Source organism: Antedon bifida, chromosome 2 (assembly GCF_963402885.1).
Source record: "Antedon bifida chromosome 2, ecAntBifi1.1, whole genome shotgun sequence".
NCBI lineage: Eukaryota > Metazoa > Echinodermata > Crinoidea > Comatulida > Antedonidae > Antedon > Antedon bifida.
The window spans coordinates 33,536,156-33,549,883 of NC_136227.1; the positions used below are offsets into that span (position 1 = coordinate 33,536,156).

The 13,728-nt window shown below is 31.9% G+C and overlaps 2 protein-coding genes across 3 annotated transcripts in view; both read right to left on the bottom strand.

Moving 5' to 3' along the window:
- LOC144834764 (large ribosomal subunit protein mL44-like) overlaps positions 1–13,728 on the bottom strand; it is a 186,910-nt gene that overhangs the window by 124,197 nt on the left and 48,985 nt on the right. For both annotated transcript variants that reach the window (XR_013611005.1, XM_078689681.1), the window contains exons 6-8: positions 2,799–2,870; positions 838–986; positions 425–507 (exon numbers count right to left, since the gene is read on the bottom strand). Coding sequence is in view for 1 of the 2 variants with exons in the window: in XM_078689681.1 (XP_078545807.1) it covers positions 425–507; positions 838–986; positions 2,799–2,870 (304 nt within the window). In the remaining variant the exon portion in view is untranslated. The remainder of the gene's footprint in view (positions 1–424; positions 508–837; positions 987–2,798; positions 2,871–13,728) is intronic.
- LOC144834760 (stromelysin-1-like) overlaps positions 1–13,728 on the bottom strand; it is a 203,435-nt gene that overhangs the window by 106,033 nt on the left and 83,674 nt on the right. The window lies entirely within an intron of this gene.

Consider the following 13,728-nt stretch of genomic DNA (forward strand, 5'->3'; position numbering starts at 1 on the left):
ATTTAGGGGAAACTCCTAATCAGGGGACACTCCTATTTAGGGTACACACCTATTCAAGGTACACTCCTATTCAGGGTACACTCCTAATCAGGGGACACTCCTATTCAGGGGAAACTCCTAATCAGAGGACACTCCTATTCAGGGTACACACATATTTAAGGTACACTCCTATTCAGGGTACACTCCTAATCAGGGGACACTCCTATTCAGGGGAAACTCCTATTAAGGGGATACGTTCGCATGAAATGGAACAATACAATGTTTTAACACTACAATACTACAAACCCTTTTCCGAGGAAACCTCTATTAAATTCAATTTAACTACACACACAAAAAGTTACACTGATTATATACCCATTAGTGTAATGGGAATGCACTCCTGATAGAAAAACGTCATCATTAGGTGTCAAAACAAAATACGTACCCCATCCAAGTAACTTTTTATCACAATATATACCAACAACGTATACAGGCACCGCTGTGTTGACACCTACTTGTCTCATAATCCTGTATTAATTAAAGAGGTAACATCATTTCATATTAATGACATAAAAAGGAAAATGAATAATTATAAATAGTTAAAAATATTAAACATTTTAATTTATTTTGCGTTAACCAGTAAAAGCATGTATAATGATTGGTTAAAGATATATTGTCCCTCTGAACAATTTTGTTGTTGTCAGTGACTAAAGTGATTAACTTTATTATAACTGTGAAATGAAATGGCATATTTAAAGTCTTTTTTTTTATCAATCTTAATTTTTCATGTTTTTAGGTGACAATACATCTTTAGTAAGTATATAACCAATAGCAATCGGCAATAGGCCCAAACTTTACCTTGGTTCTACTAGATCTTTTTTACCGTCATCAATGTTCTCCAGTAGGATGCCCATTGGATCAACTGGATTCCATATTTGCATGAGATCCTTTCCAATTAATTGTACCAGGATGAAATCCTTCACAAAACCACCTGCTCTCTCAGGCCCCTATAAAGACATTTGAGGACAGTTATTTTTCATGGTAGAAATAATAATACACAATCGTAAGCCTTGTCTACACACTATCAAACTTTATGTGACAAAAAAATGTGATGTGCCCATATATGGACATGATGATGTCATATCACTATCATATTTGGGCATATCACTATCATATTTGGGCACATCAGACTATTTTTTGTTAAACTAGTTTGATAGTGTAGACAGAGCTTAATGAATATATTAAGCAATGAGAAAACAAGTATTGCATACATTGTTACTGTAAGCTTTTTGAAGACAGCCACTGGTAGCATCATAATGTAAATGAATCTGCAGTTGGTTAAAACAGTCAGGCACAACAAAGAGTGGTGTTGGTATTCTATGATATGAGGGCAAAGGTATAAGGGTGTGGGTAGCGCACGATATCATAATCCAATAAGGTTGCTCAGCAGTATTTCTTTTTTTCCGTAATTGTATCCTCTCAGAAAAAGGGTTGTTGTTGGTTTATCCGGGTAAGCTAGGCACAAAATAGACTAAGCAATGCATATGGGGAGATTTTACATGAGAAAATGGATGGATGGTGAGATTATGTTTTGTTTATTTATTTGACCAGCATAAAATCAATACAATATATATAGCAAAGAGATGAAAAAATGCTGGACAGGGCAAGCTTAAGCAAAATACAATCAATACAATAGATGAAGCTTTAGCAAAATACATCGCTGTAACTCAAATGAGTCAGCTAGCCCTTATAATACTGTACTAACTTAACTTAAACCTACAATATATTGGATACAATATGAGATCAAGTAAATTATAAATGTCTCCCTCTAATAACGATACATGACTCTGTCAACCTTGTCCTGATTTTGGTCCTGCTAATAGACAGAATGCAAACACAACAATAAAACCTAAAAGCCTTACTAATCCACTAACCACTTGTGTGTATCTAATTTTACAATACAAGGCTAATGGGTTTCGAAGAGTACGCACATTTTACCATGCATATTTTTATTACTTTGTCATACCATAGAAGAGATATATGGGGGCTCAATGATGGCTGTGTTTTACAACTGTAATCTAGGTTACAATAATAATTATGGAATAAAACAATTGTTTTAAACTCAATTCACATGACCTTTCTTCCTAATATTCACAATACACACAATCAATTGGTCAGTTCTATATTAAGTCTACACTATCAAACTTTATGGGACAAAAAATGTGATGTGCCCATATATGGACATGATGATTTCATATCACTACCATATTTGGGGATATCACTACCATATTTGGGCACATCACACTTTTTTGTTTGATAGTGTGGACAGAGCTTTAGAATTGTAAATTTACCATTTTTATTTCTGTACTGTACTTTACATAAATAATACTATTTATTTGTTTTTTTTTGTCATAAAACAAATCTAAATAAACAAGAAAATCCTTTTTTTTTACCACTTTTAGGGGCAGCAAATATATTTTTCAACCAAATGGGAAACACTTTATAGAGTAACTAAGGTGTCCCCTTAATAGAGGTTCCACTATATTCCTAGTAGCAAGATATTTGAATAGGCAATTCATATTAGGAAATTATTTTACCTTTTAACCAAAGCAATATTAATATTGTGTAATGCTCTGTCTACACTATCAAACTAGTGTGATGTGCCCAAATATGGTAGTGATATGCCCAAATATGGTAGTGATATGACATCATCAAGTCCATATATGGGCACATCACCTTTTTTTTGTCACATAAAGTTTGATAGTGTAGACAGAGCTTTAGACACAAAACTTAAATTTCAATACAACACCTGTCCTCACCTGGTCGTCAAGTAGAGCACCAACAACTGACATAAAAGTGGTTTTCAATACTTGTTCTGGGATTGGAAATTCCTAGAATTAATTCAAAAAAAGGTTAACAGGATTAACTTCCATTATGCCATTTGAAATACATTAAGTTTATAGCAATATAAATTGAAGATGTAATTCTGTTGAACCTCAACCTGCTTAACAGACAAATTCCAAGCCAAAAAATAAAAAATGCGGATCGAGATATCTACTTGGTTTGACACCACGGCACGCCAGTACCAATCACTTTTGATGCATTTTTGCTTTTCAATATATTTAAGAATGGTAATTGAATAATGTGTAAATGTATAAATAGATTAGTAGTGATAGTTAACCTGCTTTCTTGCCTACCAAACACAGGATCTAGGTCCAAATCATATACTAAACACAGCCTCATGTTTTAAAGCATGGACGGATGTATTTCTTATCAAAACATTTTTTTTTTAAATCAATCAAATGAAAAGAATTAAATATTCAATTAATTTACAAAGAAAGATTATAAAAAACACATAGGCCTACATTATTAAAGTATGGATTTTAATTTATATAAATTCTGTATTTTTTTTTTTTAATGTTTTGGCAAATGTTACATCTTAAATTGTGCATTTTCATTGCAATTCTCTTCATTCTTAAAACCCAGATAATCTGTTTTTATAATCTAACTGGATATAATTAAATAATCAATAAAATAAAGTATTGATGTTTTTATACAAAAAATGGTTCTTAACGATCATTCAATAAATAAAAAAATTTTAAGTCATCAATTACCCGACTTATATTTTTCATTGACATTAATATGTCTCTAGTCATTTTCCATTCATAGTGAATTCAAGCGGCATACTTTTATGTCAGAAATATGATTTTCGTACGAATTAGTTTTCAATGCTCCCATAAGCACAATTGAAGCAGTCTCGTGCTGAGTGCAGTTAATCAGGTTCTTTTTAATTATATATTCTATTTTTAAAAATCACCCTACTTTTATATAAAGTATGATTTGGGTACATATTGGATTTTATTTTTAGATTTTACTTTTAAATTGTTTAATTCCGTTAAAATGAACTTTATTCAATTATTTTAAGATTTACATTTTTACAATACAAATAAAAAGTAATAGACTTTACTTTAATCAATCAGATTTAAATGTTATTTTTACTTAAAAAAGTAATAGACTTATTCATGTACCATCACATACAATCTGTCTGATCTGATCACATACAATAGATTTCCCAACAGCTTTCAGTTTTATTTTCCCCATTCAATTTCCTTATTTGCTTCCCAAGGTAAACAGAGCAAGGAAAATGACAATGCAGTCTCGGAACAGAATGGGAGGAAGCACAGATGGGGGAAAGCCTTGAATGAATCTGGGAATGGATTGTATAATGTCAGGAAGTGAACAGGGAAAGTGATTAACCCAGTAAATGACCTTTCCAAATGGAAAAGGTAAATTCCCATAACTTTATAATAAACATTCCCAACCCTTACTTACTTCAAACTATTTGTTTATCAACAGGAAAAAGTTATATTTTACTATAGAGCTTAGTTAGTAGAATTCGTATTCATTCATCCTCAGAATCTTTCTGTCCTCCTAGACTGTTTCGGTTTATTGTATACCTCTGTTTTTAACCAATTAAATACTTAGCTTTAAAGTTAGTACCATATTAAATGTTTGCAACCGTTTAATAACAAAATATAAATTTTATGAAATGAAACACTCATATATTAAAATATTAAACTCCTGACTTAACAATGAAATGGTAAGCATTTATGATCTTGAAATTCTGAAGGAAATTTAAGTTAAAATAAATGGCAACATAAATAAAATGCAACAAAAATAAATGGCTGTGAACTAACTTTATATAAAAAATTGCTACATAATTAAGGATGTAAAAGGTCTGCGAAAATAACAAACATTGAAATTAAAGGGTTAACAAAGAGTTAAACAATTGATGGAATAATAGAGCACTGTAAGATTGATGTATAGAATGGTTAAAAATAAAAGACTTCCATAAATAAAGGACTACGAAAAAGAAAGCATGTACACAATAAAAGGAAGGAGAATCTGGCAGTAAATCCAATACTGTTGACAATGTGAATTATGTAGGTAGAGGTTACACTGCAGAAGACCTTGTATATCCATAGGCTTAGCCTGAATGAGGCAGTACATTAGAAAAGCTAAATGACAAGCACACGACATATAAATCACAAGTTAATATCTTGCCATCATTAACAACAAAAACCCAGGCTGTAGATGTAGGTAACGGCTATGTGCAGTAACTGATGAGTGCCTGGCAAATGCTCGATCGTAAAAATCATTTGGCTTTGGGCTACCATTGTTAATGAATTATAAAGCTATTATTCTAATAGCGTAAAACTGAATTTTAACTAGATTATCATGTATTACTTTGAGCATTACATAAGTTTGCCCGTAAACTAAACGTAAGTTGTTGTATTGCCTGCGAACTGAATGTCTCCAGAATGCATGTCGGGTTGTACAATCACACCAGCTGCTCCCGACTTAATACGCAACTCCGTCTGGAATTGAACCAGTGATAGTCAGGTTAGAGGACAGGTGGCAAGCCACATAACCACTTAAATTATAGATCTGATAAAGTGACAGTTTCTTAACATTATTGGGACAAAAAAGGATAACTTTCTATTGCCTTATATTATTATTCCCTGGTGTATAATAAAACAAAGAATTAAAACACCACTTAATAAACACATAATTATGTTTAAAGCTCTTCCCAGTAAAGAATAGGCATTAGATGGTTGATTTAATACTAAAACTAACTACAGGATGTGGTGATCATCGTACTATAATAAACAGCTTTGTGCCCAAAAGGTGTTATTGAAATGTATTGTCCCTCTTAAAAATAAATCCAAAGGCAAATTACTGAAAAAAATGACAATGCTGTGGGTATCAGTGGCTGGATCTCAATGGAGATACAAAAAAAAAGTGGAAAAGTAAAATCAAAACGATAAAGTAAACAGCCAGAAAAGTTAGCAGAGCTTTCGGACAACACTAGCCTTTCATCAGTGCAATCTCAAAAAATAAATTATATATAAAATGCGTTTTTTTTGCCTAAACTATCATCATATTTGTAATGCAAAAGTTGAGTTGGGCTGGTTATTACTATCCTTCGGCTGGTATCTCAAATCAAAATCGTTTAAAATTATCTAAAAAGGTACTGAAACAAACTTTAATCCAGAACTTTGCTATCGATCGAATATATAACCAGAATTTTACTTCTATATCTACATTAAATTTTAATACAACTAGTGGCCAAACATTTCAAAATCCTCAAGCAAAAATTAAAAAAACATTTCTTAATAATCAATATATAATGATTTAGTATAGTAGGTTATTAGAATCTAATCTCTATGAATATTAATATATTCTAATTAAACATAATAACCACAAGTTTCATAAAACCTCTTTATTTTAGTAGCAGAATTTTAGGTCTTTTTTTGGGTCAAAAGAATTGAATATACTTTAGCACAGCTGAACACAATTTAGATCGATAGTATAAAATAAGTATAAAATATACCTACAGCAAAATCAATGTTTTAAATTTATATAAAAAACGCAACGTAAGTAGCTATCATATTAGTGAATCATTACACAGAGAGGGGCTAAAGCTCTGTCTACACTATCAAACTTTATTTGATGTGATCATATATGATGTCGTATCACTACCATATTTGGGCATATCACTACCATATTATTTGGGCATATCACTATCATATATGGGCACATCACACTTTTTTTGTCAAACTAGTTTGATAGTGTGGACGGAGCTTAAGAAAGTGTGGGTTCAGAGAAACAGTCTTTTTAGGAAATTTTGCAATTTTACAAATCAGATACTCATGGAATCGAAACAAGCAATGTCAACGAAAGCAAACAATCAAATCTGATCATTTTAAATTGTTTTGAAAAAAAAAAATTGGTAAGGCAGGTGGTATCATGAGTGACCAATGGCAACTGCTATACATCTCACTGGTCGATGGGACAAGGGTCAGAGGTCACACAATGGCTATTGATACTTTGAACCGGGCATGCCGAGTCCGATCAAGCCTTAAACGAGCCGCACTACTTATAAGTACACGCGGCAGATGATTATATCTAGTAAGAAGTTGAAAGTACTTTAAGTATTAGTTGTCTACACGTCATTATGTGTGGGCTTTGCACTTTAACAGTCTAGTAACTAATTGAGTGTGCTAACTGTTTATATTATACATTTCAAATCAAATTGATTCAACAACAAAAAAACTACAAAGAATACAACAGCACAAATTCAATGAACAAGGACTTTAAAACAAAGTGATTATAAGGATTTATTGATAATTAAAGCATCTACTTTCCTATGTGTTAGCAAAGTGTGAACACAGAAATATTTCAGTTGAAACTAGGCATAGGGGCAACCACCACTAAAATGTTCTCAACCGATTTGCTATTGAAAAATTATTATTTCTCATATTCGATTGAGACTTTATTGTTGAGTATAGTTTTTCCGTTGAATACTTATTTTAACGGAGTATTTTTAGAATTGAGATTGTTCTTAATAAAAAAGTTTCTGTTATAAAGTTTTTTTTTTTGCTGAGCACAATCCGTTTTTTACCATTTACCATTCGAATACAAAAATAGCTGCATTATATTGTTTTAATTGCCTTTTAATGGTATATATTTTAATATGTAATGAAAAATTATTTCACAAATTTGATCCAGTAAAAGAAATTCTAAACTGACCACCATCAAAAAGTGTAAGGAACCTGAGTCAAGTCATTAAAGCGATAAGCGTTGGGTCAAACACAACTGGTGCAAAACAAAACTGGAAACCAGTTATCTTTTGATACGCCTCCATAGGCACGGTATACCTTTAATAGTATTGTACTTTCATGCATATTCTATCTAACAATAATAATTCTGAAAACATCCTTTTTACAAACCACAAGTAGAATTATTGAAGAGTTAATGAGAGACATGACGATGATGATGTGAACCAGAAATAATGTACAAGCTGTTGACCAGCCAGTCATTTGGGAAATTCCTGATGTGGTTACTTTATTTTTGGGAAATTCCTGATGTGGTTATTTTATTTTTGGGAAATTCCTGACGCGGTTATTTCACTTTTGGGAAATTCCTGATGCGGTTACTTCACTTTTGGGTAATTCCAGATGTGGTTACTTTACTTTTGGGAAATTCCTGATGTTACTTTACTTTTGGGATATTCCTGATGTAGTTACTTTACTTTTGGGAAATTCTTGATGTGGTTTCTTTACTTTTGGGAAATTCCTGATGTGGTTTCTTTACTTTTAGGAAATTGCTGATGTGGTTACTTTAATTTTGGGAAATTCCTGATGTGGTTACTTTTCCATCAATTAGGCTTGGTTCCACGTAGGCACAATGCAGTTTGGATGATCCATAGTGATTGGCCTAAATACTTTGGTTACATCCTTGCATTGCATCCAAATAGCAGCGAAGCTTTATGCTTCATCAATAGTGCTGTCTATCACTGAAGGCATGAAAATACTGTACTGTAAATTTTGCAAGAAAAGAAACCAAAAACACAAGAAATCCAAAAAATGAATATATATATCAAAATATATACAAATCCATCCAATTGACATTTGAATTTCTCTGTTCCACGCATACGCTTGGTTTCCACAAGCGACGCAATGCAATGTAAGTGAGTTGACCAATCATAAGCGATGGATTAATCAAACTCTCGCTTGTCATTGGTCAACACGCTTGCGTTGCGCTTACGTCCTTGCGTTGCGTCATAGTGGGAACCAAGCTTTGCATACAAGAAAGTCTAGGTATTGATGATAGACAGATGCATGCACAGTACAGAAACATTGCTTGTTAAAATCAGACAATAATAAAGATAGTAACTGCAGGCAATGGTACTCTAGTGCAACACAAATGCTGTAAAAAGACGGTATCATATGTTTGAAATCTGAAACGCTTATCAATGTAAAAAATATCATATCGCTGTATTCAGACCGTATAGTATCATATTACGTCATTCCATCATTAATACAATCATTTAATCTTCAGAATTTTAATTTTCATATTAACTAACCGAGTATTTTTTATTTTATTTTGTGCGTAGGTCATAGACGAATATGAAAGTTAATATTAGTAGTTGTTGACATGTGATATAATATCATATTTGTCACATTTTCATCTCCAAGTTGTTATATTAACTAAATAGTTGTTGTTTAATGTTTTATTTTTCATTTGTGTGTGTGTGTATATAGTTGTTGTCTATGTTAATGCTTTTTTGTGTGGGGTGTAGAATGAATTAAATAATACTATTTAACCTTATCTATTCTAAACTAAATAGTTGTTGTCTATGTTAATGTTTTTTGTGTGGGGTGTAGAATGAATTAAATAATACTATTTAACCTTATCTTTCTAAACTAAATAGTTGCTGTTTATGTTAATGTTTTTTGTGTGGGGTGTAGAATGAATTAAATAATACTATTTAACCTTATCTATTCTAAACTAAATAGTTGTTGTCTATGTTAATGTTTTTTGTGTGGGGTGTAGAATGAATTAAATAATACTATTTAACCTTATCTATTCTAAACTAAATAGTTGTTGTCTATGTTAATGTTTTTTGTGTGGGATGTAGAATGAATTAAATAATACTATTTAACCTTATCTATTCTAAACTAAATAGTTGTTGTCTATGTTAATGTTTTTTGTGTGGGGTGTAGAATGAATTAAATAATACTATTTAACCTTATCTATTCTAAACTAAATAGTTGTTGTCTATGTTAATGTTTTTTGTGTGGGGTGTAGAATGAATTAAATAATACTATTTAACCTTATCTATTCTAAACTAAATAGTTGTTGTCTATGTTAATGTTTTTTGTGTGGGGTGTAGAATGAATTAAATAATACTATTTAACCTTATCTATTCTAAACTAAATAGTTGTTGTCTATGTTAATGTTTTTTGTGTGGGGTGTAGAATGAATTAAATAATACTATTTAACCTTATCTACTCTAAACTAAATAGTTGTTGTTTATGTTAATGTTTTTTGTGTGGGGTGTAGAATGAATTTGATATGCAACCTGATAACATGTTTGTCTCCCGTATTCATGTATATCCTCATTTCTTAAATTTTTACATACGTGATTAGTGGGAGAACTCCACAGAGAGAATTAGTATAATGTAGGTTGGGTGAACCGGTAGGTCAATCAATCGGCCAATCATTGATTATCTGCCTCTGTACGAACAACGCTTTATTCAATCCTTAATTGAAAAAAACGAAGCACATAAATAATTTTAACAACACCTTTCTATTATTAGTAGTACCGCCATCATTGTTATTATTATAATTATCGTAAATCACTATTTTGTGTTTGAATATTATTGATTCAGTTTTTTCATATCACTATAATGATTTCAATGTATGATTTTACGAAACTAATTTATGATCCGTGTTTCCTATTAACATACTTCAAATCATAGAATGATACTCAATGAGAATTATATTTTGAATAAAATAAATGTAATAAAAAAAGTCATAGAAATATTCTATTCCTAAATGGTACAAGTCACGAACTGGGTGGAGCCTCCCAGCCTACTATAGAATCATTGCTTTTGATGTGGAATGGTATGGAATTGCTTTTGCAACATTTCGAGGCGAGGCAGAAATACTGCAATAATTGCTATAGTTTCAACACAAGATAATATGCACAGATAACTAAATCTCATATTGTTATTCCTAACATCCCCAAACACATCTACATAACTAGGCTGGGTGAAAACACAGAAATACTTCAATCTTCACTTTCCGTTCCACATTTTCCTTAACAATAGCACTATCATTATATCTCGCCCCTTCTCAAATATAATTACGCAAATAACTAACTCTCACAATCGTTTTTATTGTTATTCCTAATGTCCCCAAACACATCTGCATAATAACTAGGCTGGGTGAAAACACAGAAATTCTTCAATTGCAGCTTTCCGTTCCACATTTTCTTTGAACACAAAAGCATCATATCACTTTCCCCTTCCTCATTATAATTATGCAACGAACGTTTAACAATGACCTTCATTGTGAAGCCTAAAGCATTGTCTACACTATCAAACTTTATGTGACAAAAAAAATGTGATGTGTCCATATATGGGCATGATGATGTCATATCACTACCATAGTTGGGAATGCTTTGTAAGAGCTTTACATCCCCAAACACATCTGCATAATAACTAGGCTGGGTGCAAACAGATTGTAAGGTTCGCTGATTACTTTGACTGCAGCTCTGTAATCTGTCATAATAACAGGCAGAGTGTCATAGGAATTCAAACATAATCATATATACAGCAGCCTGCATTTTCATAAATGTATAGTGTAATTACTCCCCAGATCTCATCATATACTTTATGTTTTCTATCATTATTATAGAAGCTTGACAGACATGAAAAGAGGATAGAGGTAAAGGTATAGGGGTAGAACTAATCTCTGGATTAGGATGGACCTTTGGATTTCATGTACAGTATTAAGTAAGATGGTTACTTTGGTTTAAAGGATAGGGGTAGAACTAATCTCTGGATTAGGATGGACCCTTTGGATTTCATGTACGGTATTAAGTAAGATGGCTACTTTGGTTTAAAGGATAGGGGTAAAACTAATCTCTGGATTAGGATGGGCCTTTGGATTTCATGTACAGTATTAAGTAAGATGGTTTACTTTGGTTTAAAGGATAGGGGTAAAACTAATCTCTAGATTAGGATGGACCCTTTGGATTTCATGTACGGTATTAAGTAAGATGGCTACTTTGGTTTAAAGGATAGGGGTAGAACTAATCTCTGGATTAGGATGGGCCTTTGGATTTCATGTACAGTATTAAGTAAGATGGTTACTTTGGTTTAAAGGATAGGGGTAAAACTAATCTCTGGATTAGGATGGGCCTTTGGATTTCATGTACAGTATTAAGTAAGATGGTTACTTTGGTTTAAAAGATAGAGGTAGAACTAATCTCTAGATTAGGATGGGCCTTTGGATTTCATGTACAGTATTAAGTAGGACGGTTACTTTAGTTTGAAGGATAGGGGTAGAACTAATCTCTGGATTAAGATGGGCATTTGGATTTCATGTACAGTATTAAGTAGGACGGTTACTTTGGTTTAAAGGATAGGGGTAGAACTAATCTCTGGATTAAGATGGGCCTTTGAATTTCATGTACAGTATTACACTAAGTACAGTAAGACGGTTACTTTGGTTTAAGACGAGCCTATGATTATCACTGTTATCTGTAAAGCCTATTAATTAACTGTATATTACAAAAGAATCTTAAAAAAGTTTAATGCTAAGGTAGTAGGTCACAAAAACAAACAAATGTAAAATAATAAAAATGCTAAAATCATCAAGAGCTCAATTACAATGCCAATTTTTTTTTTAATCTGATTTTAGTCATTTTACACATTAAAATCATTATTCTGTTATAAAAAATACAGTAGAATGAACATGAGGCAATATGTCTTTTTTGGTAAAAAAAGAACACACATATTAAGGGGACACTTCACTGGGTCACAAAGGTGTCCACTAACAGGTGTACTACTGACCGTATTCAACAATCACACGAGTATAGATACAGTAGATATATTTTCAAACAAAAACAACAATAGATTAAAAATATATTTCTACTCGGTACAGAAACGTTTCATTTCTAATTCTTCTTATGATACCCAACCTACAATTAATTTCTCAATTCATCAGGCTTTACCCCTGGCTATGCTCAATACATACTCTAGAAATGCACGCCTCTTTAAATCCAGAATCGTAATCATTGGACTGGGTATTAGTAATAAGATTGAGTATATACCCTGATTTAACGTTCTTTCATTGATTCTTTTTTTGTAATATCTTCGATGTTTGAAGGGCATTGGTTTAACAAAACCTTTGGAACAAAAGGTTAAACGTTCAAGCCCGAAGAACAGTTACATTAAGTCAGCCTCTAGCATTCACGATGTTTCTCTTTGATTGCGAATATTACAGTATATTCCATTGGTTACAAGTTTCAGAAGCTGTATCAGAAACCTACCTAAAGTAGGTTAACTTAAAAGGTACTATTAATACATTGAAATATTCACCGTAAAAAATTAAAATGCTAAGGATTTAGTTTCAATAAAAAAATTAGAAAAACGAATGATGCACTAAGGAGGAAGCTTGCTTTTAACTATAAATAGAAAGGGAAAAAAAAAATTAGATCATCGGTGAAGTTCAATAAGTAAAATCAGCCAAAACGCATAACTATTGACGATAAAAGCGAGAAATAACTATGCTTGTTCTTGGGAAGTGATAAAATCATTAGCCTAGTTTTTAGAATGTTACAAATTTTTTTATATGTAAACTTTTAATATACTGTGTCAACTGTGTGTTTGTTATTTTGTTTAATAATTTATTACGTGTTGCATTGACTTGGTGATGTGCCGCACAGTCTGAGCTGATTAAGAGCGGCGAGCGGCTTTGTCTTTACGCAGAGAATTTTAAAGGGCATGCCATTATGGACGAAAATCATAAAAATGCACTGATGAGGGAAATGCGACTTCTTGGATTTGACAGCAGGAGACATTATGACCTATATTAATATTGGTTTAGAATAATGCGGGAATACGGATCAGAAAACATTACAATAATATCTCTCAATTAATCATTCCTTATATGGGTTTTGTATTATGACCTATTAACCTTTGACCTAATTAACAGAAATTGTTACTATAAGCTTTTTTACATTAATGCATTTTATTGCATAGATAAAATTATTTAAAAAATGAATTTGTTTAAACGATCAATAAAAGAAAATCGACAGAGAAAAAAATGTTGATCGAACAAAAATCCAATGTCTGCTTGGAAGGGTTAAAAGGGTGATTTTAAAACAAGCAA